Genomic DNA, 23,241 nt, shown 5'->3' with positions numbered 1-23,241 from the left:
TTTTGACAAAAGCTACTGTGCAAATTTGAAGCTCATGATGTTTGTCATTAACTGACGCAAAATAAATAAATACAATCACACTTGTGTTATTTTTTCTTGTAATACTATAAAATATATAGTAATATTGTTTTTTTATTACGCTCCGACGGATTTTAGAAACTCCGAGCCGTAGACCGGAAAAATGGGTGATCTGGCTTTCAGAATAAAAGCTAATTAGGTGAAAAAGATAAATATAGACAAAAAAGTACCGGACTAAAATAGGATTCTTTTGAGTCAAAGTGTTCAGGTGTTTATTATTATTTTTATTTTGGTGACAAACGGCAGATCCGGTGATTCAAATCCGACCAACAACCTAAACCAACGCGGTAGGATTTTTCTTTTGAAAGTTCGGAGCAGAAGCCGGATGTGTCACGCTGTCTCGCAGTGAGTTGGGGTTTGAACAGTCTTACGTGTCACTATCAGACTTTCAGTGATTCGTAAATCTCCTGGACTCCCTCAGAGAACAAACCTCAGTAAGTCTTTGTCCGATTTTTAACCACTTCCGCTCAGACCGAAGCCTGGAGCAGGAAGCTAACTGTAGTTAGCCGGTGGTTTGTTTGTTAACGGCTGTGAGTTTAACTTGTTAGCCTGTTTAGCTAGCGACGGCTAGCTGCCTTCACTAAAAGTTAATCTGTCAGAAAGTCAAACATCAACATGATTCTGCCCAAATGATCCGACTAAAGCGGGCCGATGGTCCTACTCAAACAGTTGCTGTTTTATGGTTGTTGAATTCCCGTTTTGGTCTGTTTGGTGGCTATATTAGGTTAGTATGATGAGAGTAATCCTGATTTGTTCCTCAGTCTCTTTCTCCTTTCATTGCCTGAGTGTGTTGTTGTTTTGTTGAGCTCACACAGAAACTAAAACAACACAAGGATATTAACATAAAGCTGCAGACTTTTATTAAGGATTGGGTGATCAGGGGCCAAAGCATAATTCATCCAGTTCAGTTTTATGTGCCATGAGCTGAAGATGAAGTCTGTATTAGAGAGAGAAGCTGACATGTTCCTACTAAAATAAAAGCTTTGTCTCAGTCTGTCTGGCTCGTCCGGCTGAGCCGAGAGGAGAGATGGGAGGAGGAAATGAGTAATCAGAACAATATCCTATCATGTAATCTGCATTAGGACACATTAACACTTTTCATTGTTCAAGCCAGCCATAAAATAGTGAGAAATGTTCCGTGGTCCATGAGGTGGATGGATTATTAATGTGGTGTTTCTGGATATTTTTCTAAAACACGTTAGCTGATGTCAGCTCATTGCTTTGGTAAACATCCCCAGTCACTGTGTTTCCCTTCTCTCCCATCCAGGCTCGTCCTGGTTTTTCTTATTGATGAGTTGTGGCTTCTGGTGAAGGTTAGTAACTTGCTGGAAGCATGAAGGCTTTAATCCTGGTGGGGGGGTACGGGACCCGACTGCGACCGCTCACCCTGAGTGTCCCTAAACCTCTGGTGGAGTTCTGCAACAAACCCATCCTGCTGCACCAGGTGGAGGCTCTGGTTAAGGTACGGAGGAAACGCCCAGGGGGGGATTTAACTGTCCAGCTGAGCTCTGGAGTATTGGAGGTAAACCGTGTGTGTGTGTGTGTGTGTGTGTGTGTGTGTGTGTGTGTGTGTGGTTGCTTACAGGCTGGGGTGGACCATGTGGTCCTGGCAGTGAGCTACATGTCAGAGCTGCTGGAGAGAGAGATGAGAATCCAGGAGCAAAGAGTATGTACAACAAGCCAATACAATGACGCACTATTACACCTGTGACACACAACACACTGGATGGTTTATTGGTGTGTACATGTCACACCTGTGCACACTTGTTAAACACACATTACCGTTGTTTTTTTATACAGCACTTTTCAAAGTGCTTCTCAATCAGTAATAAAATAAATCAAACTCAAAAATACAACCATCAAACAGTTGAGAATCTGACATGATATCTCTGTACAGTAGTTATAAAACTTAGATGAACATACCCACAGTGGTATCAAGTTGTCCAGGTAGTGTAACAAACCATGTAACCATTGACACATCTATCCATCTTGGTTATTGTGCTGTGTGTCAGCCTGCAGTTTTCTGAATGTTTCTCCTCAGCTTGGGATTCGCATCTCTCTGTCTCATGAGAAGCAGCCTCTGGGAACAGGTGAGTTTCTACTCATTCCAGACAAACTCAGACAGTTGGGGAACTTCCTTTGTGCCACAACAGAACACTTAACTCATAAAAATGAGACATTGATGTATGTGCTGTTGTGCAGCGGGTCCTCTGGCGTTGGCTCGAGAGCTGCTGAATGTGGACAATGAGCCGTTCTTCGTCCTCAACTCAGACGTCATCTGTGATTTTCCTTTCAAGGATTTGCTACAGTTCCACCGCAACCATGGCAAGGAAGGAACCATAGTGGTGAGACACACACGGAGTCTGACAGTCTTTTCAGATTAGATATGGTCAAATGCAGAGTGATAAACTCTTTGGCTTGATGTGGGTTTCAGTTTATCTTAAATTGTGTAGTGAAGTGGAGAAGGTATCGTTTGTACGAAGACAACTTCTTCTTTCCTACGGTCTTTTTATGTGTCCAAATTCCCCCTCCACTGAGATAATGATGTTGGACTTTTGTGTGAAGGTCACTCGGGTGGAGGAGCCCTCTAAATACGGCGTGGTAGTGTTTGAGGCGGAGAGTGGGAGGATCCATCGCTTTGTTGAGAAACCGCAGGTCTTCGTCTCTAACAAGATCAACGCTGGCATGTACATCTTCAATCCAAGCATGCTCAGCAGGATCCAGGTGACACGCATACACGCAGCTTCAAGAATCATCATATTACTTTTTAAATACAATGTCCACGCGACAAACAGAGGTTTCACTCTGAGAATGCACATCTCTGTGGTTCATGCCTGTGACAACTTCCTGTTTGTATCTGCAGCTGAGACCAACATCTATTGAGAAAGAGATATTTCCTGTCATGGCAGAGGAGGGGCAGCTGTACGCCATGGAGCTGCAGGGTAACTATCAGCACAACACACCACTGTAATGCTCTGCAGGTGTACTGGTCCATTTGACACCATTCAGTCCAGGAGCCAACCTGACTGTTTCACCTGCTGTGCTCTTTAACGACACCACCACCATCACTGCTGCTGTGTCAAAGTTGTAGATCTCATTCAGGTGAATGACAGCAGGCACTCCTCCCACAGTCTGTATCAAAATGGAAATTATGTGATGTCAAAACAAGAGAATTCATTGTCACATTGGTAACATCGTAATAGGAGATTCTGTGTGCCTTCTTTGGTCTCTCCAGCTCACAGCTCCACCAGACGTAAGTGTTTGGGCTTTTCTTTCACACCTGAGTTCATGTAGATCTGAACAAGACTAGTATGTAGAGAAGCTCTGATACCAGTTTCCGCACTGTTTGTTCAGAATTCTTAATCCACGTCATAAAACAGGCAGCAAATTCTTGTTCTTAGTCGGGCATGATCCAAATCAGTGGGATCTGCTATCTGTGCTTCTCTAGATGCTCATCCCTCTCTGAGAGCGACCAGGCAGTGAAACCTCCCTCTCCTCCTGTAGTCCAGGCAGGCGGACCGGTCTGAGTCTCTGACTCTGATCCAGGTCGTAGTGGCTTCATTTCCCTCATAAGACCTTGTGAATCTGTGATGAAAGTGTCAGAGGATGACTGAAGGTCCTTGTGGTTTCTCACAGAGGATTTACTGAACCACAAGTGAAATTAAGTGTGCCAGTGATGTGGCGCCCAGTTTATCTGGATCTGCTGTGGGAGCAAAAACCCATTAAGTTCAAGTCTCCAGGCGAATTTCTCATGATGAGGATGTGCAAAACAGACACTGGCTGAAAAACAACGAAACAAAATCAGTCCAGAATTTAAGTTTGACTAAAAGATCCATTTAAATTAAATAATCATCTAATTTCTTCTTTGTATCTGTTCTTATTTAATAGTTTATTGTTTTTAAATATTGTAAGATAAAAAATTTCAACTAAACTTCTTTTGTGGGATTGTTCTCGGGAAGGTGGCAGCGAATGAAATAAAATACACAAACTGTCTGCAGTCTTTTAAAGTTGGTCATATTGTCATTCTTCAGTAACTCACCTGAAGGAGATCCCAAGGACACTCACAAGGTGTTGCCTCCTAGTTTCCATGGTAACTAACAGCTCTCACCATCTGTATCTGTGTCTCCGCCTGTCTGCAGGGTTCTGGATGGACATTGGTCAGCCTAAAGACTTCCTGACAGGGATGTGTATGTACCTTCAGTCGGTGCGACAACATGCCCCCGAGCGGCTACGCACGGGGCCCGGTTTCCTTGGCAACGTTCTGGTGGTGAGTGCAGTTGCAGTAAGTGAAATATAGTTTAAAGCACTCCACCCCTGATGATCCCATCACCCGCCTTTCTTCCCCCTGCAGGACCCGTCGGCTCAGATCGGGGAGAACTGCACCATCGGCCCGAACGTGACCATCGGCGCCGGCGTGGTCGTGGAGGACGGCGTCAGGATAAAACGCTGCACGGTGCTGAAGGGGGCACGGGTTCGATCACACTCCTGGCTGGAGAGCTGCATCGTGGGGTGGAGCTCTTCTGTTGGCCAATGGGTGAGCAAGGGATGGTGGTCATCAGCTGTCTGCTCTCAGATCTAAACTTTTATCAATCGAACGCATATTTCAACAAAGCCTTAGAAAAACGTCACAACAGAACGGATGTGTTACTGTAGTCATTATCTGTGTTTCTCTCAGGTCCGTATGGAGAATGTCACGGTGCTGGGGGAGGATGTGATCGTGAATGACGAGCTTTACCTGAACGGTGCAAACGTCCTACCTCACAAATCCATCAACGAGTCGGTCCCAGAGCCACGAATCATCATGTAGTGTCAGCGGGAGGAAGACGAGCTCAGCATCTGCGGTACAAACTCAACCGAACACCCGAACTGTGCCCAGGAGAGAGCGAGAAAGGAGGAGGAGGAGAGACACATGAACAAAAAAAGCCTTCTTTTTTTTTTTTTTTAGTTTGGACTTTTTTTTAAGCCCTGCTTGGCTGCAACTTCCATCTGTCAGAAACAATGGTGTGAGTACGAGCGTCTGATCATCAGGCCTTTCAAACGTCTGCCACAGCTTCAGGTGCAATGTGAAATCCTGAAGTGGCGGACACGTCCTGATATCTGCTTTTAAGAGAGAAGGTGAGGCAGGGCGGCAGGTGGAGGGAAGCATTTTGGATGGATTTAGGGAGAAGGGGCTTCGAGGGTGAAATCAACACTGCTGTTAAATTCACTATGCACTTACATTTCCTGGACGGCTACAGCGTGTCAGTGTAGGATCATACCACACCGACACATTTTCTCTGCAGCAGAAGAATCATCACTGACGACGTGTTCAACTTGATGCGGAATAGATTCCTAAAGCTGCAGAGTCAGATCCAAACACAACTGAACACCTGGAATATTATTTCAACTAAGTGCTGCTATTTTGAGACACCCAGCAGATGCTGAGAAACACGATTATCCTTTAACTGGAGTCACGTTCATGTCAGTGTGATGAATGTAGTTTCATCTGTTTTTTAATAACAGTATTGATCAGTCCAGCTTTAATCGTCTGTCAGATACATGTCCTTTTTTCTCGTTGCCTTGGTGAACTTCATCTGTTTCTCTCTTCTTCCTTTTTTACCTTGAAGGCTGGTCAATTCAATGCCAAAACATTTTACTGCTCTGTAACACAGCAGATGTGGTAGTTTTTTTTTTTTTATATATATATATATATATTTTGTTTTTAACAGTTTACCAAGTTCAGATTTGTGAGTCAGACAGTTCAACTGCAGGGCAGATACTTTACTTTACAATCATATATTGTTTCAGTCTGTGTTTTACTTGTTTGTTGGTGTTTTTTAAGCAATTCGTCTCCAGCTGAGAGAAGTCACTCTTTAGTTGTAAAGGGATCTTTTCATGAGATGAATTGTTGGAGAAGTTAAATCTTTGTCAGTGACGCTCAATAAAGAGAAATCAGGGTCATTAGGGTTCTTTCTTTGGGGGACCATGAATGTCAGAACCAGATTTCATGGCAATCCTTCCAGCGGTTGTTGTGATATCTCACTCTTCCTCAAGTTGTGCCCCATCAGACTTTGACATATTTTCAATGTGAATTCAGTAATAGCGAACATAAAGGAAACAGATTCCACTCACATGAAGAGCAGGAGTTAACCCACACATCTTTACTGTACAAACAAATTATGCATTTTCAACAAAGATGAGTTAAAGTTGTAAAGAAGAGTAAACTAACCTGTTCAGGCTTTACAGTCGAGGGCGGCCATGTTTCCATGTTTTAGTCACTTAGTTACTCACCGGTCTGAACACGATGCGGTGGGTCTGTGGTTCTTATGCAGTTAGTGATTAAAAAGTATTCAGGATACTGAACATGTAACAACTTTGTGTCTGAATGAATGAAGTGAATTCTTGTAATGAAGTTTTTTTTGTTGTTGTTTTAAAGAGTAATATAATCTACTGACCACATCTTGTCTCTTCTTGGGTTTTTTTTTTTTTCCTCAAAGTGTAACTAACATGAAATCAGTTTACAGCTCGCCCTGTGAAATGAATGGAAACAATCCAAATGAAGTAATAACTAAACAGACAAATTGCTCCTTTAATAGCAGTTTATTGTTCATTTTAAGAATTTACCTATTCTGTTTTTCTTTTTTTGTTTGTAACAGATTAAAAAATTATGCGACATCTTAAAAAGATCAGGAAAAATAATATCTTTAGTACTAAAATAAAGTTTATGCCTACAGTTAGAAAAAAATGCTACTATAAATCAGATTTTATCGATCATATATCATCAGCTTTCAAAAGCTCAGAGTTCTGCTCTGATCTGTCATCATTCACAGGACATGAAAAGGAACGTTACAGAATCAACGAATATCAGTTTATAGTTTTTTTCAACCCTTAAAGCAGTTTTTCAGAAATTATTCTTCATTCTGATTTAGACCCTCAACCCAAAATAACCAATGAGCTAAACTTAAACTAAACTAAAAATACATTTAATCTTATGTTTTTACCATCAATATCTTCTGATATGTAAAAAGTAAAACATAAATCTACACGACCTCTGACAAAGCGACTCTTCCTTTCTTCATTGATTTACAGAAAACCTGACCTGTGGACCTGCGTCCATCCAAACTGTGATGTCATCACCTGACCTGTCAGTGGTTCTGTACATCAGAGTAGCCTGACCTGACCTGAAATGAAGAGCATACAGCAGGTTTAGCTCAGGATAAAGGCCCTGCTGATGGAGGGTGTGCACTATTCTACTTTTACAGACACTCTCATTGGTAATATCTTCAGTTGGAGATTATTTTCACCGTCGATGTACGGAAACATCCTCTCAGTGAAAGTGTGTTTGAAGGTGTGTATGTGTGTGTTCGTATCAAGATCATAGAAGGACAGACTTCCTCTGGTGAAGTCCAGCTGAGCTTTGATCCTCTGGAGCTTCTTCTTCACTGAGAGAACTTTATCTGGTTGTGGTGGAGAAGCGGCCACGTATTTTCCGTCATAGAGACATAATTCCCAGGCTCCAGTCGTTATCTTTCCTTTTCTTTTGACTGACTCTCCGATCACACCGACGGCCCAGATTGTATTATTTTCAACCTGAACATCCCAGCTGTGAGTCCCAGAGTTCAAACCCTCTGAGGCCACAACACACTTATGATAGTCAAACCTCTCTGGATTGTCAGGAAGCTTCTGTGGCCCTCCACACTTCACGCTGGTCAGATCTTCAGACAGGATGAGGTCTGGATGAGCAGTGTTTGGATCCAGAATCACCGGACTGTAGGAGACCAGGTCCTTCATCTTGTTCCAGATGTTGAAGGTCAGGTTGCCCAGATGTTTGGCCTGGTCTATCAGAGCTCTTGAGTCCAGATGTGGATCCTCCACCAGGAGGCGCTGCTGGACTCTTCCTGCTGCAGACTTGTAGTTCTTCAGAAATGAGACGTCTTCAGCTCTCAGCTCCTTTTCTGTGTCTCTGATGGTGTTTGAAAGAGCTTCTATCTCTCTGCTCAGACCATCGATCTTCTCCTTCATCACTTTGCTCTTCTGCTCCTCTTCCTCCCTCAGAGCTTTGATCCTGGCCTCCTCTTCCTCCTGTAGAAACTGATGAAGCTTCTTAAACTGCTCCTTAATCTGCTGCTCTGTGTTTTGGGTCTGGACCTTAATGTGTTTGGCTGTTTGATCAAAGTTTTCTTTAACATCTCCAAACAGCTTCAGTTTCTCCTGTAAAGGCTTCAGGGATTTCTGCAGCTCTCCTCTGTGTTCCTCTGCAGCCTCATCGATGGGACTGAATTTATGACCTTTGTGAGTCTTTGAGTCTCTGCAGACGACACAAACCGGCTGCTGATGATTCAGACAGAAGAGTTTGAGTTTCTCAGAGTGCAGACTGCAGACAGACTCAGATCCTTCTGAAGGTTTCTGATCTCTCCTCTGTAAAAAGGCCTCACACAGGTTCTTTAAAGCCAAATTACAAGGAGGATCCCTCTGAAAAGAAATTTCTTTACAAACCGGACACTCGTGAACTACTTTCTCTGTCCACCAGGTCTTCAGACAGTCTTTACAGAAGCTGTGGCTGCAGGATAAGACAACAGGATCGTTGAAGATGTCATGGCAGATGGAACAGGACAGATCCTTTAAGGACTGAAAGGCCATTTTGTCACTGAAAGCAGCAGAAAGCTCAGCAGACAGAACAATGACAACGAGAGTAAATAAGGAAGTTCCTTGCGGGTTACTTTCACTTTCTGTCTTTCCTTTTCAAATGTGCGATGAGCAGTGAATTGAGTTTCAGTGATTCAGTGCTCCCCGTATTCTCTGTAGGTGGAACTCCTGGTTCTGGTCCGGAGGTCAAACTCGTCACTTACAATGTGAAAATGTGTGATGGGAGGGGTTCATTTCATGCCCACACAGGCACAAGTATGGAAAGCCAAATGGCTCATTCTGAGCTGCCGTGATGTGCAATGTTCTTTAGTGTGAAACAGAAAACATTTTTATATTCAGTCACTGTCAGCGGTGGACAGGAACAAAGTACATTTACTGGAGTACTGCACTTAAGTACCGCTTCTGAGTATCTGTACTTTACTTGGGTATTATTTTTGAAGATACTTTTACTTTCTCTTCTCTACATTTGAAGGACAAATATTGTACTTTTTACTGCACTACATTTCTATTGATGCTCTCGTTACTCGCTACTTTTGTGCTGGTCTAACTTTACTGTTCATTGTTTTTAAATTGTAATTGTTGTTGTAACACACACACCTCTGTGTGTGTTCCAGCTAAGAATATGACCACGATGTATAATCCTCATCCTACCTGGATTATTTGTCCACAACGATCGGCTCATTCCAGGTGTGGGCACCTGAACTACGGAGTTAATTGGTTACAGTGATGGACTGGGCTAATGCAGATACGGCCCCCCCCCCCCCCCCCCAGGACCTAGGCCGAACCACACCAGACCGGTGACGGCACCCTTCCAGGAACGGACCGAGACCAGACCGGAGACAGGACGCGTCCGCAGACTAGACCAGTAAAGCGAACAAGTCACCCACTGAAATGAACTCTTTTAGTGAAAGATTATGTAATATTTCAGTATATTTTCTGGTTTTCTTCCTAATTTTAACCACCCCCCTCTCACAACAAATGGTTTGGCCACCGAGCCTTCGCTAAGCCCCGCCCCCATTGGTTACTGTTGCTATGCTAGCCTGCTGTCTGAAGTTCGGTAGGAAAATGTCCGTTCAGCATCACTGATCAGAAAGGAAAAGAAAGAAGAACAAGAAAATAAAGGGTTGAGAAATTTTCTATACAAATGTTTTTTAAAAAGGTTGTGACTGTGAATTTGGGACGAGAAACGAGCTACCAAACTCTGTTTCTGTCAAAGATAACATTTTGTGTCGGCTTTAACACAAGCTAGGCTAACGGACGTTAGCATTAGAGCCGGACAGTTAGCTTACGTTACAAGCTAGCTGTGCTGTTTCTTACCTTGCTCTACGTTTCTCGTCGCAGCTTCACCGTCACCACCTTTTTAAAATATTTGTTCAAAATGTCTGAACCATTTATTTCCTTATTCTGGTTTCTTTTCCTTTCTGGGCACCGGACCGAACTTCAGACAACAGGAAACAGCCTGGCATGGCTAAGCTAAAGCTAAGTTTGCATGTTTTTGCGTTAAGAAGATGCATTTAATTTATTTTATTATTTTACTTTTTTATTTATTTTTTGCCGTTTGAATTACTCAATTTGTGTTATTAGTAAATATTCAAAAGATGAATTAAAATAGCTGACAATTAATGATATAAGTCAAACAGGTCAAAAAGGATAAATGAATCGTGTGTTTATTAAAAATCATATTTTGTCTGGTAATTCATGAATAATAATTTCTGGTTAAAACTAATATTTTTAATTAATTTCATGCCTTGAAGTGAGAAACTGAGACAGAATCAGATGAAGATCCTGACAACTTGTTTTTTCTGCAGTCTGATCTGCTGTCGGAGAAACAGAGACGATTAAGATGGTGAGTCCAGCTCAGTGATTCAGAGAGACAGAGTTGGAGACGCTGCAGAACCTACCTTGATGACTCCAGATCATCTGTATCACATTCTGAGAACAGATAAGACACACACACACTCCTCACCTACCTGGGTAGAAGAAGTACAAACTGAGGATGAAGTCATTGAGTGGACATTGATACACAACTGAACTTAGCAGCATGTGGAGCTGGAGAGCTCGACTTCTATGGACTCTTGTTTTATTTTGTGGCAGGTTATTTTGGTCAATAAGAATACAGCCAAGCTGTTAATGTGTATTATTGTTTGTGCATATTGAAGTGTCATCTGTTCAAAATGTACCAACACAGAGCTCCACTGTTATTGGTCACATTGTGAACTTTATGCTGTCAGAGCGTTCCTCCTCCTGATGATCCTCCCTCTTCTTCCTGCTCTGATCACGTGTCTCCTCAGATCTACAGTCTGAAGGGGGTGGAGACATTTTTACAGCAGACAGAAAACTAGTTTCACTTCTGACTAACAGAAACTCAGACGGCCGTCACTGAGAGGAGAAATGGAGCAGAAAGGAGTTCAGCTGGACCAGGAAACCTTCTCCTGTTCCATCTGTCTGGATCTACTGAAGGATCCGGTGGCGACTTCCTGTGGACACAGCTACTGTATGAACTGTATTAAATCCCACTGGGACGGAGAGGATGAGAAGAAAATCTACAGCTGCCCTCAGTGTAGGAAGGCCTTCATACCGAGGCCTGTTCTAATGAAAAACACCATGTTAGCAGTTTTAGTGGAGCAGCTGAAGAAGACTGGACTCCAAGCTGCTCCTGCTGATCACTGCTATGCTGGACCTGAAGATGTGGCCTGTGATGTCTGCACCGGGAGAAAACTGAAAGCTGTCAAGTCCTGTTTAATGTGTTTGGCCTCTTACTGTGACAAACACCTGCAGCCTCATTATGAATCAGCTACATTCAAGAAACACAAGCTGGTGGAGCCCTCTGAGAAGCTCCAGGAGAACATCTGCTCTCGTCATGATGAGGTGATGAAGATGTTCTGCCGTACTGATCAGCAGTGTATCTGTTATCTCTGCTCTGTGGATGAACATAAAGGCCACGACACAGTCTCAGCTGCAGCAGAAAGGACTGAGAGGCAGAGAGAGCTGGAGCTGAGTCGACAACAAATCCAGCAGAGAATCCAGGACAGAGACAAAGATGTGAAGCTGCTTCAACAGGAGGTGGAGGCCATCAACGGCTCTGCTGATAAAGCAGTGGAGGACGCTGAGAAGATCTTCACTCAGCTGATCCGTCTCATGGAGAGAAGAAGGTCTGATGTGAAGCAGCAGATCAGATCCCAGCAGGAAACTGAAGTGAGTCGAGTCAAAGAGCTTCAGGAGAAGCTGGAGCAGGAGATCACTGAGCTGAAGAGGAAAGACGCTGAGCTGAAGCTGCTCTCACACACAGAGGATCACAACCAGTTTCTACACAACTACCCCTCAGTGTCAGCTCTCAGTGAAGCTACAGACTCATCCAGCATCAACATCCGTCCTCTGAGATACTTTGAGGATGTGACAGCAGCTGTGTCAGAGCTCAGAGATCAGCTACAGGACGTTCTGACACAGAAATGGACAAACGTCTCACTGACAGTGACTGAAGTGGATATTTTACTGTCAGAACCAGAACCAAAGACCAGAACTCAGTTCTTAAGATATTCACAGGAAATCACTTTGGATCCAAACACAGCATACAGATATCTGTTATTATCTGAAGGAAACAGAAAAGTTACAGTAATGAGTAAAGATCAGTCTTATTCTGATCATCCAGACAGATTCACTGACTGCTGGCAGGTCCTGAGCAGAGAGAGTCTGACTGGACGTTGTTACTGGGAGGTGGAGAGGAGAGGAAGAGTTTATGTAGCAGTCACATACAAGAATATCAGCAGAGCAGGGCTCACTAATGAATGTCTGTTTGGACATAATAACAAATCTTGGGCTTTAGAGTGTTACCAAAACAGTTTTACATTCTGGTCCAACAACATCCAGACTGCAGTCTCAGGTCCTCCGTCCTCCAGAGTCGGAGTGTACCTGGATCACAGAGCAGGTATTCTGTCCTTCTACAGCGTCTCTGAAACCATGACTCTCCTCCACAGAGTCCAGACCACATTCAGTCAGCCTCTACATGCTGGACTCAGGATTTACTGGTCTGTTGGAGACACAGCTGAGTTTTGAGAATTAATGGCCAATTCATTTATTTTATCTTATTTAGTTATTTTTTTCATTGTATAGTTTTTTCTTTGGAGATTCAGATGCTCTTGTGACTTTAAAATAACATTTATTTGAATAGCTGAACAGCTTGCTCAGAAACAGAAATGGAGCGACATTGAAAGCCTCCCCAAACCTGAAAAACCACAGAGACACTTATGGGAACATGAAAAAGTCCTGTCGATCTTTGGAGCCACATACCTGTGAGAGCAGATTTCATTTCATGGGCTATTATTTTGAAAATATATATTTCTATATTTGTGTTTCATGTTCAGGTTGGCTGTTGGCTGCTGCACGTCACCTGAGGAAAGAACTATGGCACATGACTTAAACTGGCTTTTATTTTATATTATTTTAGGATTTTACAATGAATCAATCAGGCCTGCATTAGTTGAAAAAGTATAATAGCCGGTGTCTTTTGTTTCTTTCAGAATTCAAAATAATTTGATGTTTGGTTTTAATAAATGGAAATGAAAAAAGTCAGGAATTTTCTGTTCATGCTCTATTTTACATATTAACAGTAACACACTCATAAAGCATAAGTTTAAAGAAACTACATGTAATAGCTTCAGTTTAGTGGTCAAATAGGTTTTGTGGCTCTGAGTGGCTTTTAATTTGGTGGGAATGGGCCCAAACGGCTCTTTTAGTGCTAAAGGTTGCAGACCCCTACATAGATGGACATAAAGAAACAGATGCCAATGAACGGCTCCATTTCATGGCAGGCGACCGTGTTGTCAGTGGAGCCGTGGGTTCATAGATCATCCTGAAGTATTCCATGGGAGTCTTCACTTTTGTGGCTTTTGGGAGGAGACCTTTCTATTGTTGGACTGGAAGGATGTTCCTGCACTGTTTCCACTCCAGGTCCTCGGCCTTTTCTGTTGCTTCTGGAAGAAACAAACTTGCTGAGCATTCATAAAAATATACAGAATAGACTTCCGGTCGGAACACCGCCAAAATGGCCGCATGGCGAGAGAGCTCACGTTTGAGCCAGAGTAATTAGGAAAATATCCCCAGGCAAACCAAGTAATTCATTCAGCAAAAAGCGCAGAGAAAGGGGATAAAAAGCGATATCCCCGCTTTGAGCAGTTAACGTCGCCTGAAGACGGAGCGCAGCTACAATTAGCAGCTAACAGGCTAGAGCTAGCAAACAACGCCGAGCAGTGCAAAGAAATGGCCGACTGGGAACTAATTCTGCAAGAGTTAAGAGGGTTTCGCCAAGAAAACAAAGGACAGCTGGAGTCAATAAAAGAAGAAATTGTAAAGGCGAATACCAGACTAGACGAGAAAGCAGAGGAGAGGATGCAAACGTAGAAGATGTCGTCGCGGCTAGGCTAAAGCTGCACACCAAGATGGAGGACAAGCTGCTGGATTATAAGGAACATAAGGATTTATGGAGTGCCGGAGGGATCCGAGAAGGACTCAGCCACGATGGTCTCATTTGTGGAAGATTTGCTCCGCAAAGGTCTCGAGCTGACGCAGGACATGCCCGACCTGCAGATGGAAAGAGCCCACAGGTCGCTGGGACAGCAGCCGCCTCGCTCCATTATAATCAAATGTCAGAGTTTCAAAACAAAAGAGTCATTGCTACGCAAGGCATGGCAGAAGAAGGGCTTCACCTGGCATGAAAAGCGTATAAACCTGGATCCTCTAATACTCAAGAGAAGAAAAGAATACACGGAGATCCGCAAAGTGCTGAAGGAAAACAGAGTTCAGTTCCAGACCCTCTTCCCAGAACCAGAACCTACGAGACAGGAGGCCTCAGAGGACCTACGGAGGAGAGGCTACACCCAGACAGCCATCACACCTCCGGAGACGCTCATGGAGCAGGTGCAGCGGCTGAGCTGGAAGAGAGTGGACAGACGAGCAAAGAAGGGTCCAGCCGAACGGGAGCAGAGCTACAAGGAGAAGCTTTGGACCTTCAGAAGACCGACACCACCCCCTCCGGGACTTAGACAATTTAACGGCGGAGTGAATGGTGAAATAACCTATAAAGCACTGACTGTAATCAGTGGTGAAAATCCTGTTCCCTTCGAGCCGGGTCGGACTATCAGACCCCTACGTGGGGAGTCACACGGACCGATTGTGTTCTTATTCACGTTGTTCAGCGTGTTCATTGTTTATCCCCTGCCGGTTCACACAGGGAGGGGGAAGGGCACCGGGTTTTTGAATGTGACAGAAGGGGAAATCACACAGATGCAGAACAGGTCTTTAAAAATAGCATCATTTCATATAAATGGAGTAATCAACCCGGTTAAAAGAAGCAAAATCCTGTCAAAATGAAAGAAAGATAAAATCCAAATCGCTCTGTTACAGGAGACACACCTCAATGACTCCGAACATGCTAAACTGAATAAATCAGGATGTGAACATGTTTACTTTTCTTCACCTGATTGGGGAAGGCGGAGAGGAGTGGTGATTCTGATATCCAGTGCAGTAAATTATGAACACATAACAGAACATAAGGAGAAGGAGGGTAGATTTGTTATGCTGACAGGGAAAATAGAAGGTACTGTGACTGGTCTCCTTAACGTGTATGTGACTGGTCCTTCTATAAATATATGGCTGATTTAATGACAACAAAAAGCCAAGGGATTTTAATATGTGGCCGAGACTTTAACATACGATTAAATCCCAGAATTGACTCATGAAACGGGAAATCTGGCGCAAAAAACACGAACAGAAGATGAAATACTTGGATGCGTGAAGTGGGATTGTGGACGTATGAAGAGAGATAAACCGAGACGACTCTCGAGACGCTCACCTTTTTACTCACGCATCGACTACTTTCTTATGCTTAAAGGAGGTCTTGTGAAATAGGACCTAGTACCATCTCAGATCACAGTCCCATCTTTATGTCAGTCCATCTGAATGATAACAAGAAAACCACTCTCTGGAGACTGAACTCAAACATTCTGAATAACCCTGTTATTACAGATAAACTGAAAAGTGAAATTAAATTGTATTTAGAAAATAATGATAATGAAGAGGTGACCCCACCCGTTCTCTGGGACGCATTAAAAGCGGTGTTGAGGGGCAAAATAATAGCCATCTCTTCATATGAGAAGAAAATTAGGGAGCAAAAACTCCAAAAATCAGAAGAGGACTTGAAGAGACTACAGAAAGAACATGCAAAGTCTTTCAAAGAGGATGACAAACACAAGATAAAAGAATGAAAGAAAGAAATAGACGAAATAAAAACTCAGGACATCCAGAAAAAGCTCCTTTTCACAAAGCAACAATACTATGAGACAGGTGGGAAATCACTGAAACTTCTATCATGTAGATTAAGAAAACAACAAGCGGGTAGAACTATGTATAAAATAAGAAACTCTGAAACCAACCTAATAGAAACAAGTCCGGAGAAAATACAAGAGTGCTTTCAAAGATACTATAGATTATTATATACACAAGCACAGATAAACAACGACAACGGGACTGATGCTTTTCTGGACCAGGTAAATCAGTGAAGAAAAGATCAGGGGGGAATGGGCCTTCCCTGCTTACAGGACTACTACCACGCAGCCCAGCTGAGGCCTTTGGTTTGCCTGTGCTCACCTACTTACACTGCAGCATGGAAGGAAATAGAAGGAACGATGTTTAAGGGAATTCCAATAACAGCTTTATTAAGTGATAATAAACTACAAGAGGAACAGGACGTCCCAGACGACTCTATATCAATCAACTTCCTGAAGTCCTGGCAGGAAATAGTCAAAATTTGCAGATTAAAAGACACATCTAGGATTATGAGGTGGTGTGCTTATGACTCAGACTTTATGCCAAATAAAACTGATGGTAAATTTAAGACATGGATCACAAAAGGTTTAACTACATATTATTCATTTGTTCACAAGGGGGCACTTAAGAGTTTTGAGAGCCGACAGAAAGATCATGGTCTAGGGAAAGATTTTTTTAGGTACCTACAAGTGAGACATTAATATGACAAAAACATTAAAGAGGGGTTAGGAAAAGATGAATCAGGGTTCATGGGTGTATTTTTGTCATGAATTAAGTCCAGATTTGCAACAAAAGTATCTCCAAATTATATAAAGCTATACAACTATCCAAACAAGAGAATACAGAATACATAAAGAGGAAATGGGAAACAGAAATAAGGATAATAATCACACAAGAGAGGTGGGAGAAAATATGTCAACTACAACGGATCTCAACCGGGTCAAACATATGGCGTGAGTTCTGTTGGAAAAGTATAACAAGATTCTTTATCACACCAATCCAAAAACGCCATCAAGGACGCCATCAAGGACGCCATCAAGGACGCTTGTTGGAGACTCTGTGGGTCCGATGGAGCCAACCACTTCCACATTTTCTGGGACTGCCAAGTAATAAGACCGTATTGGGAAGAGATCCACAAACAGATTGAAAATATATTTAACGTGAACATCCCATTGAATTGCGAGACTATGTTTTTGGGTGATATAATGTTTGAAACATGGAACATTAAAGACAAAAAACTATTGACGATATTGTTGGCAGCTAGGAAGAAATGTGTTACTAGGAAATGGTTAAAAGTGGAACCTCCCATCATCGACGAATGGATCGTTTATGAGATTTATGTTATGGAAAAGATTTCTTTTTCCCTTAAAGTTGAGAAAGATCATGAATATGTAAAACCAATCAGATCTGACCTTATCTGACTATATCCATGCTTTGTGTGAATTTACCCTTTTTTCCTTTTTTTTATTTAGATTTTTTATATGGTGTATGTAAGGTGCACTCCCCGGTTCTGTTGTTTTTGTGTTATTGCTTAAAAATTTGGGTCCATAAAGGAAAGCTCCAATAGGGCAATATTATTGACAGAATCACTGAAACTTTGTTGAACTCTGTCTTTGACAATCTGAGTTAATGTATGTGTATAGTGGTATATGTGACGGAGATGAGCCTTTCTGAATAAACAAAGAATGGCTTAGGTGCAGAGTTACTGCAACCAGTCGATGAAACCTGGCAGCCTGTGGCCTATGCCTCCAGAACTATGACGGACACTGAGCAACGATATGCTCAGATAGAGAAAGAGACTCTTGGGCAGTTTCACTGCGATGTGTATGGATTACCTACCTTCACTATGGAGACAGATCACAAACCGCTGATTTCAATTGTAAAAAAAAATCTGAATGATGTGTCTCCTCCAATCCAGCGGCTGATGATGAAGTTGCAAAGATATGACTTTGAGCTTGTTTACACACCACAGTTGTGGCTGATTCACTGTCCAGGGCCTCCTTACCTGACACTGGTGCAAAAGTTCCCTCCACAGCTGATGATGTTGTTGTACACGTGGACACAGTGATGTCATCCCTGCCGGTGTCGGATGTCATGCTGCAGAAGAAACAGGAAACTGGAAAAGGAAAAGACACTACTCTGAAAAGAGTGATGGACAACCTCAAAGACGGCTGGAAGAAGGGCAGCTGTCCACAATATTATCCAGTCAGAGCTGACCTGAGTTTGGTAAATGGCCTTTTGCTCAGACAGAACAGAATGGTGATCCCAAAGTCATGAGGGGCACCTTGGTGTGGAGAAATGTAGGAGAAGAGCCAGAGAGGCAGTGTACTGGCCGGGGATCAATAATGACACTGACAATATGATATCCACATGTGACACGTGCCTTAAACATCACTATAAACAGGCAAAGGAGCCCATGCTGGTCCCAGACGTACCCACAGGACCCTGGCAGAAAGTGGGAACTGACTTATGCCACCTGAATGGAAAAGACTATCCTGTAATCATAGATTATCACTCTAACTTTCCAGAAATCGCCCAGCTTCGTAACACATCAGCTTCTGGAGTAATTACTCACATGAAAAGCTGTTTTTCCAGACATGGCATTCCCTTAGTTGTCATTAGTGACAATGGACCACAGTACAACTGCAGAGAATTCAGGCAGTTTTCACAGGACGATGGGTTTCAGCACATCACGTCCAGTTCATTGCATCCACAAGGAAATGGGAAAGCTGAGAAGGGTGTCCAGATCATTAAGAGACTGTTAAAGAAGTCAAGAGACAGTGGATCTGACCCTCACCTTGCATTGCTGAGCTACCGCGTTGCACCGCTGGCATGTGGCTTCTCCCCAGCTGAGCTCCTCGTGGGTCGCAAGCTGCGTACAACGCTGCCACACATACCACAAGAGACTGACACCAAAAAGCTGGCCGAAAAGCAAAAACAGCTCAAGCAGAAACAAAAAGAGAACTATGACAAAGCAGCCAGGAGGCTGGGGGCTCTGAAAGAACAGTGAGAGTTGAGGATCGAGGCATGTGGGAGAGAAAGGCCACAGTCCTCAAGGATGTGAGCCCCAGGTCATATGAGGTACAAACGGATGATGGACAAGTACTCGGGAGAAACCGCAGGAGTTTACTCAAGACTCAGGAGCAGGACTCACAGGAACGGGGTCAGGAGGAGAGCGATGCAGAGAGACTGCTGACACACATGATGTGGGTAATCATACTTTACCAAACAACACTAGTTCAACACCAGTCTTGAGAAGGTCAACAAGGCCAAGTAGGCCACCAGAGAGACTGATTGAACAGGTAGAAGTGTTGGACTGTTCATGGAGGAGTTCTGTTTAACTATTGAGATCTGCCTGTTTGAAGTTAATAAGAAGGTTATTGATATGTTTGGCACTCTTATCTGTTAAAAAAACAACAACTCTAAGGTTATTTGATACCAAGTGTTATCAAAATGAAAATGTTGTTTCTAGTGACTCTGTTACTGGAGGTTAACCAACAATCTTGGAAAGGGAATGTAATGATGTGTGGCACCAGTAGGTGGTGTTTTATTTTGTGGCAGGTTATTTCCGTCAATAAGAATACAGCCAAGCTGTTAATGTGTATTATTGTTTGTGCATATTGAAGTGTCATCTGTTCAAAATGTACCAACACAGAGCTCCACTGTTATTGGTCACATTGTGAACTTTATGCTGTCACAGCGTTCCTCCTCCTGATGATCCTCCCTCTTCTTCCTGCTCTGATCACGTGTCTCCTCAGATCTACAGTCTGAAGGGGGTGGAGACATTTTTACAGCAGACAGAAAACTAGTTTCACTTCTGACTAACAGAAACTCAGACGGCCGTCACTGAGAGGAGAAATGGAGCAGAAAGGAGTTCAGCTGGACCAGGAAACCTTCTCCTGTTCCATCTGTCTGGATCTACTGAAGGATCCGGTGGCTACTTCCTGTGGACACAGCTACTGTATGAACTGTATTAAATCCCACTGGGACGGAGAGGATGAGAAGAAAATCTACAGCTGCCCTCAGTGTAGGGAGGCCTTCATACCGAGGCCTGTTCTAATGAAGAACACCATGTTAGCAGTTTTAGTGGAGCAGCTGAAGAAGACTGGACTCCAAGCTGCTCCTGCTGATCACTGCTATGCTGGACCTGAAGATGTGGCCTGTGATTTCTGCACCGGGAGAAAACTGAAAGCTGTCAAGTCCTGTTTAATGTGTTTGGCCTCTTACTGTGACAAACACCTGCAGCCTCATTATGAATCAGCTACATTCAAGAAACACAAGCTGGTGGAGCCTTCTGAGAAGCTCCAGGAGAACATCTGCTCTCGTCATGATGAGGTGATGAAGATGTTCTGCCGTACTGATCAGCAGTGTATCTGTTATCTCTGCTCTGTGGATGAACATAAAGGCCACGACACAGTCTCAGCTGCAGCAGAAAGGACTGAGAGGCAGAGAGAGCTGGAGCTGAGTCGACAACAAATCCAGCAGAGAATCCAGGACAGAGACAAAGATGTGAAGCTGCTTCAACAGGAGGTGGAGGCCATCAACGGCTCTGCTGATAAAGCAGTGGAGGACGCTGAGAAGATCTTCACTCAGCTGATCCGTCTCATGGAGAGAAGAAGGTCTGATGTGAAGCAGCAGATCAGATCCCAGCAGGAAACTGAAGTGAGTCGAGTCAAAGAGCTTCAGGAGAAGCTGGAGCAGGAGATCACTGAGCTGAAGAGGAAAGACGCTGAGCTGAAGCTGCTCTCACACACAGAGGATCACACCCAGTTTCTACACAACTACCCCTCAGTGTCAGCTCTCAGTGAAGCTACAGACTCATCCAGCATCAACATCCGTCCTCTGAGATACTTTGAGGATGTGACAGCAGCTGTGTCAGAGCTCAGAGATCAGCTACAGGACGTTCTGACACAGAAATGGACAAACGTCTCACTGACAGTGACTGAAGAGGATGTTTTACTGTCAGAACCAGAACCAAAGACCAGAACTCAGTTCTTAAGATATTCACAGGAAATCACTCTGGATCCAAACACAGCACTACAGACGCCTGTTATTATCTGAAGGAAACAGAAAAGTTACAGTAATGACTGACAGATCAGTCTTATTCTGATCATCCAGACAGATTCACTGCTGTGGCCTCAGGTCCTGAGCAGAGAGAGTCTGACTGGAACGTTGTTACTGGGAGGTGGAGAGGAGAGGAGAGGAAGTTTCTGTAGCAGTCACATACAAGAATATCAGCAGAGCAGGGCTCACTAATGAATGTCTGTTTGGACGTAATAACAAATCTTGGGCTTTAGACTGTGACCAAAACAGTTTTACATTCTGGTCCAACAACATCCAGACTGCAGTCTCAGGTCCTCCGTCCTCCAGAGTCGGAGTGTACCTGGATCACAGAGCAGGTATTCTGTCCTTCTACAGCGTCTCTGAAACCATGACTCTCCTCCACAGAGTCCAGACCACATTCAGTCAGCCTCTACATGCTGGACTCTGGATTTACTGGTTTGTTGGAGAGACAGCTGAGTTTTGTAAACTGAAATAGACGTCATTGAGTTAAATGTGTCTTTTAGATCCTGAATGTATTCAGTATGTCTGTGTTGCTGAGTCATTGTTCATTTATTTTATTTTATTTTTCTTTTTAGAAAAGATCGCTAGCTTTGATGCTAAAGCTAATCGCTAAGCTAAAGCTAAATTTACATGTTTGCTTTGAGAAGATGCATTTCATTTATTTTTTATGCCGTTTGAGGTACTTATTTTGTGTTATTGGTCACTGAAATGGTTGATAGTGTCATTAAGGTGTGGTATATTTCAGTTTGATAAAGAAAATGGACTATTATGTGTAAAAAAAAAAACAAAAAAAAAAAAACATTATGATGCCAGTGAGGGAAAAATGTTTGGAGGGTTTTTATCTCAAAATACACTAAATAAACATAATCTGAAGAAATTGTATTTTTATTTTTAATTTTGGAAGTTTTGGGAATTCCAAGTGAAAGAGAACGTTTTTTTTCCAATTTGAACATTGATTATTTAATAACCATTTAGAAAAATCTTCATTAACATCTAGAAATCACAATTCATTCAATTCATTCATTTTTAATTTAAAGAATCTTAAAAAAGAAGAATAAGGTTTCTTGGCTAAATGCATCGGGGATCCTGGCAGCCCATAGATCAGGGGTCGGGCCCCTGATGTGGCTCCGGAGGGCGAGCTCATTTAGAAAAAAAGGGAACAATTAATGGCCAATTCATTTATTTTATCTTATTTACGTTATTTTTTTCAGTTGTATAGTTATTTCTTTGGAGATTCAGATGCTCTTTTTCACTGCACTGTTTCCATTCCAGGTCCTCGGCCTTTTCTGTTGCTTCTGGAAGAAACAAACTTGCTGAGCATTGATAAAAACATACAGAATAATTCAATAAAATCTGGTGCCGTATTAGAAATAGCCATCACTGTACTGTCACTTTGGCTGCCGTCATCCTCATCCATGTCACTTTCATCCTCCTCATCAGTTTCCCTTTCTCCTGGCAAGTATTCTTTAAGCTCGCCCTCGTCACTACTTCGTCCTCGGTCATCGTCACTGTGCTCAGCTGGAAGTTTCATTTCTACCCTCTTCCTTAGAGGGGCGTAGAATGAGGCTGAATTCATTCTGTCAATGGATGGAAATGTGGAAATTATAGGAAAATAGAACAGGCAAACTTGTGACGGCCTCATGGCCTAATTTCTGATTGGCTGTCTGGGATCTCATCAGGAGAGATTGTTTATTGTGTCCATATAAAATGTTTTGTAGAGACGACAGACTGGACCGGACCCTCCAGGACCGGTTCTAGTTGGGCCTCTTTAACTGAAGGTATTTTTGAACTATAAACACGTCTGTAGCAGAATAACATCAGTGTATTGTATAATGACAGTAAAGCTACTTTCCTGTATTTACTGAGGTGTCTTTTAATATATACTTTTACTTAAGTAATATTTTGATGAAGCTACTTTTACTTATATTGGAGTAATATTTGTATCTGTACTTTTACTCCAGTAGTGAATTTGTGTCCTCTGTCTGCTTCTGGTCACTGTCATGGAAAAGGGGGAACAAACTTAATTGGTGAAGTTAGTTTTTGTCTGTTTGGATATAAAACATATTGACTTTCACAACTGACCTACCGCCAAGCCAATCACAGAGCGTATAGCCATTCCCATACACTCGGACAGTCTCAGATATATAAAGACTT

The 23,241-nt window shown here is 42.9% G+C and overlaps 4 protein-coding genes across 4 annotated transcripts; 3 read left to right on the top strand and 1 right to left on the bottom strand.

Annotated features, from left to right (window-relative positions):
* Positions 1-412: 412 nt before the first annotated feature.
* gmppb (GDP-mannose pyrophosphorylase B) lies at positions 413-6,516 on the top strand. Its single transcript, XM_029502298.1, has 10 exons — positions 413-512; positions 1,346-1,540; positions 1,664-1,744; positions 2,120-2,168; positions 2,281-2,423; positions 2,644-2,802; positions 2,942-3,020; positions 4,218-4,345; positions 4,430-4,612; positions 4,754-6,516. Exons 2-10 carry the CDS (start codon positions 1,412-1,414, stop codon positions 4,883-4,885), a joined length of 1,083 nt encoding a protein of 360 aa, XP_029358158.1. The 5' UTR covers positions 413-512; positions 1,346-1,411; the 3' UTR covers positions 4,886-6,516.
* A 216-nt stretch (positions 6,517-6,732) lies between these two features.
* LOC115044205 (E3 ubiquitin-protein ligase TRIM39-like) lies at positions 6,733-14,903 on the bottom strand. The gene is made up of 2 exons (XM_029503118.1): positions 14,886-14,903; positions 6,733-8,685 (listed from the first exon to the last, which is right to left on the bottom strand). Exons 1-2 carry the CDS (start codon positions 14,901-14,903, stop codon positions 7,303-7,305), a joined length of 1,401 nt encoding a protein of 466 aa, XP_029358978.1. The 3' UTR covers positions 6,733-7,302.
* LOC115044203 (tripartite motif-containing protein 16-like) lies at positions 11,095-21,716 on the top strand. The gene is made up of 2 exons (XM_029503116.1): positions 11,095-12,417; positions 21,209-21,716. Exons 1-2 carry the CDS (start codon positions 11,095-11,097, stop codon positions 21,560-21,562), a joined length of 1,677 nt encoding a protein of 558 aa, XP_029358976.1. The 3' UTR covers positions 21,563-21,716.
* On the top strand, positions 19,882-21,084 carry LOC115044208 (E3 ubiquitin/ISG15 ligase TRIM25-like). The gene has a single exon (XM_029503121.1). The coding sequence runs from the start codon at positions 19,882-19,884 to the stop codon at positions 21,082-21,084; it is 1,203 nt and encodes a 400-aa protein (XP_029358981.1).
* Positions 21,717-23,241: the final 1,525 nt, after the last annotated feature.

The sequence above is a fragment of the Echeneis naucrates genome, chromosome 5 (assembly GCF_900963305.1).
Source record: "Echeneis naucrates chromosome 5, fEcheNa1.1, whole genome shotgun sequence".
Taxonomy (NCBI): domain Eukaryota; kingdom Metazoa; phylum Chordata; class Actinopteri; order Carangiformes; family Echeneidae; genus Echeneis; species Echeneis naucrates.
The sequence above is the reverse complement of the archived record's forward strand: the minus strand, read 5'-3'. Positions and strand labels throughout refer to the sequence as shown.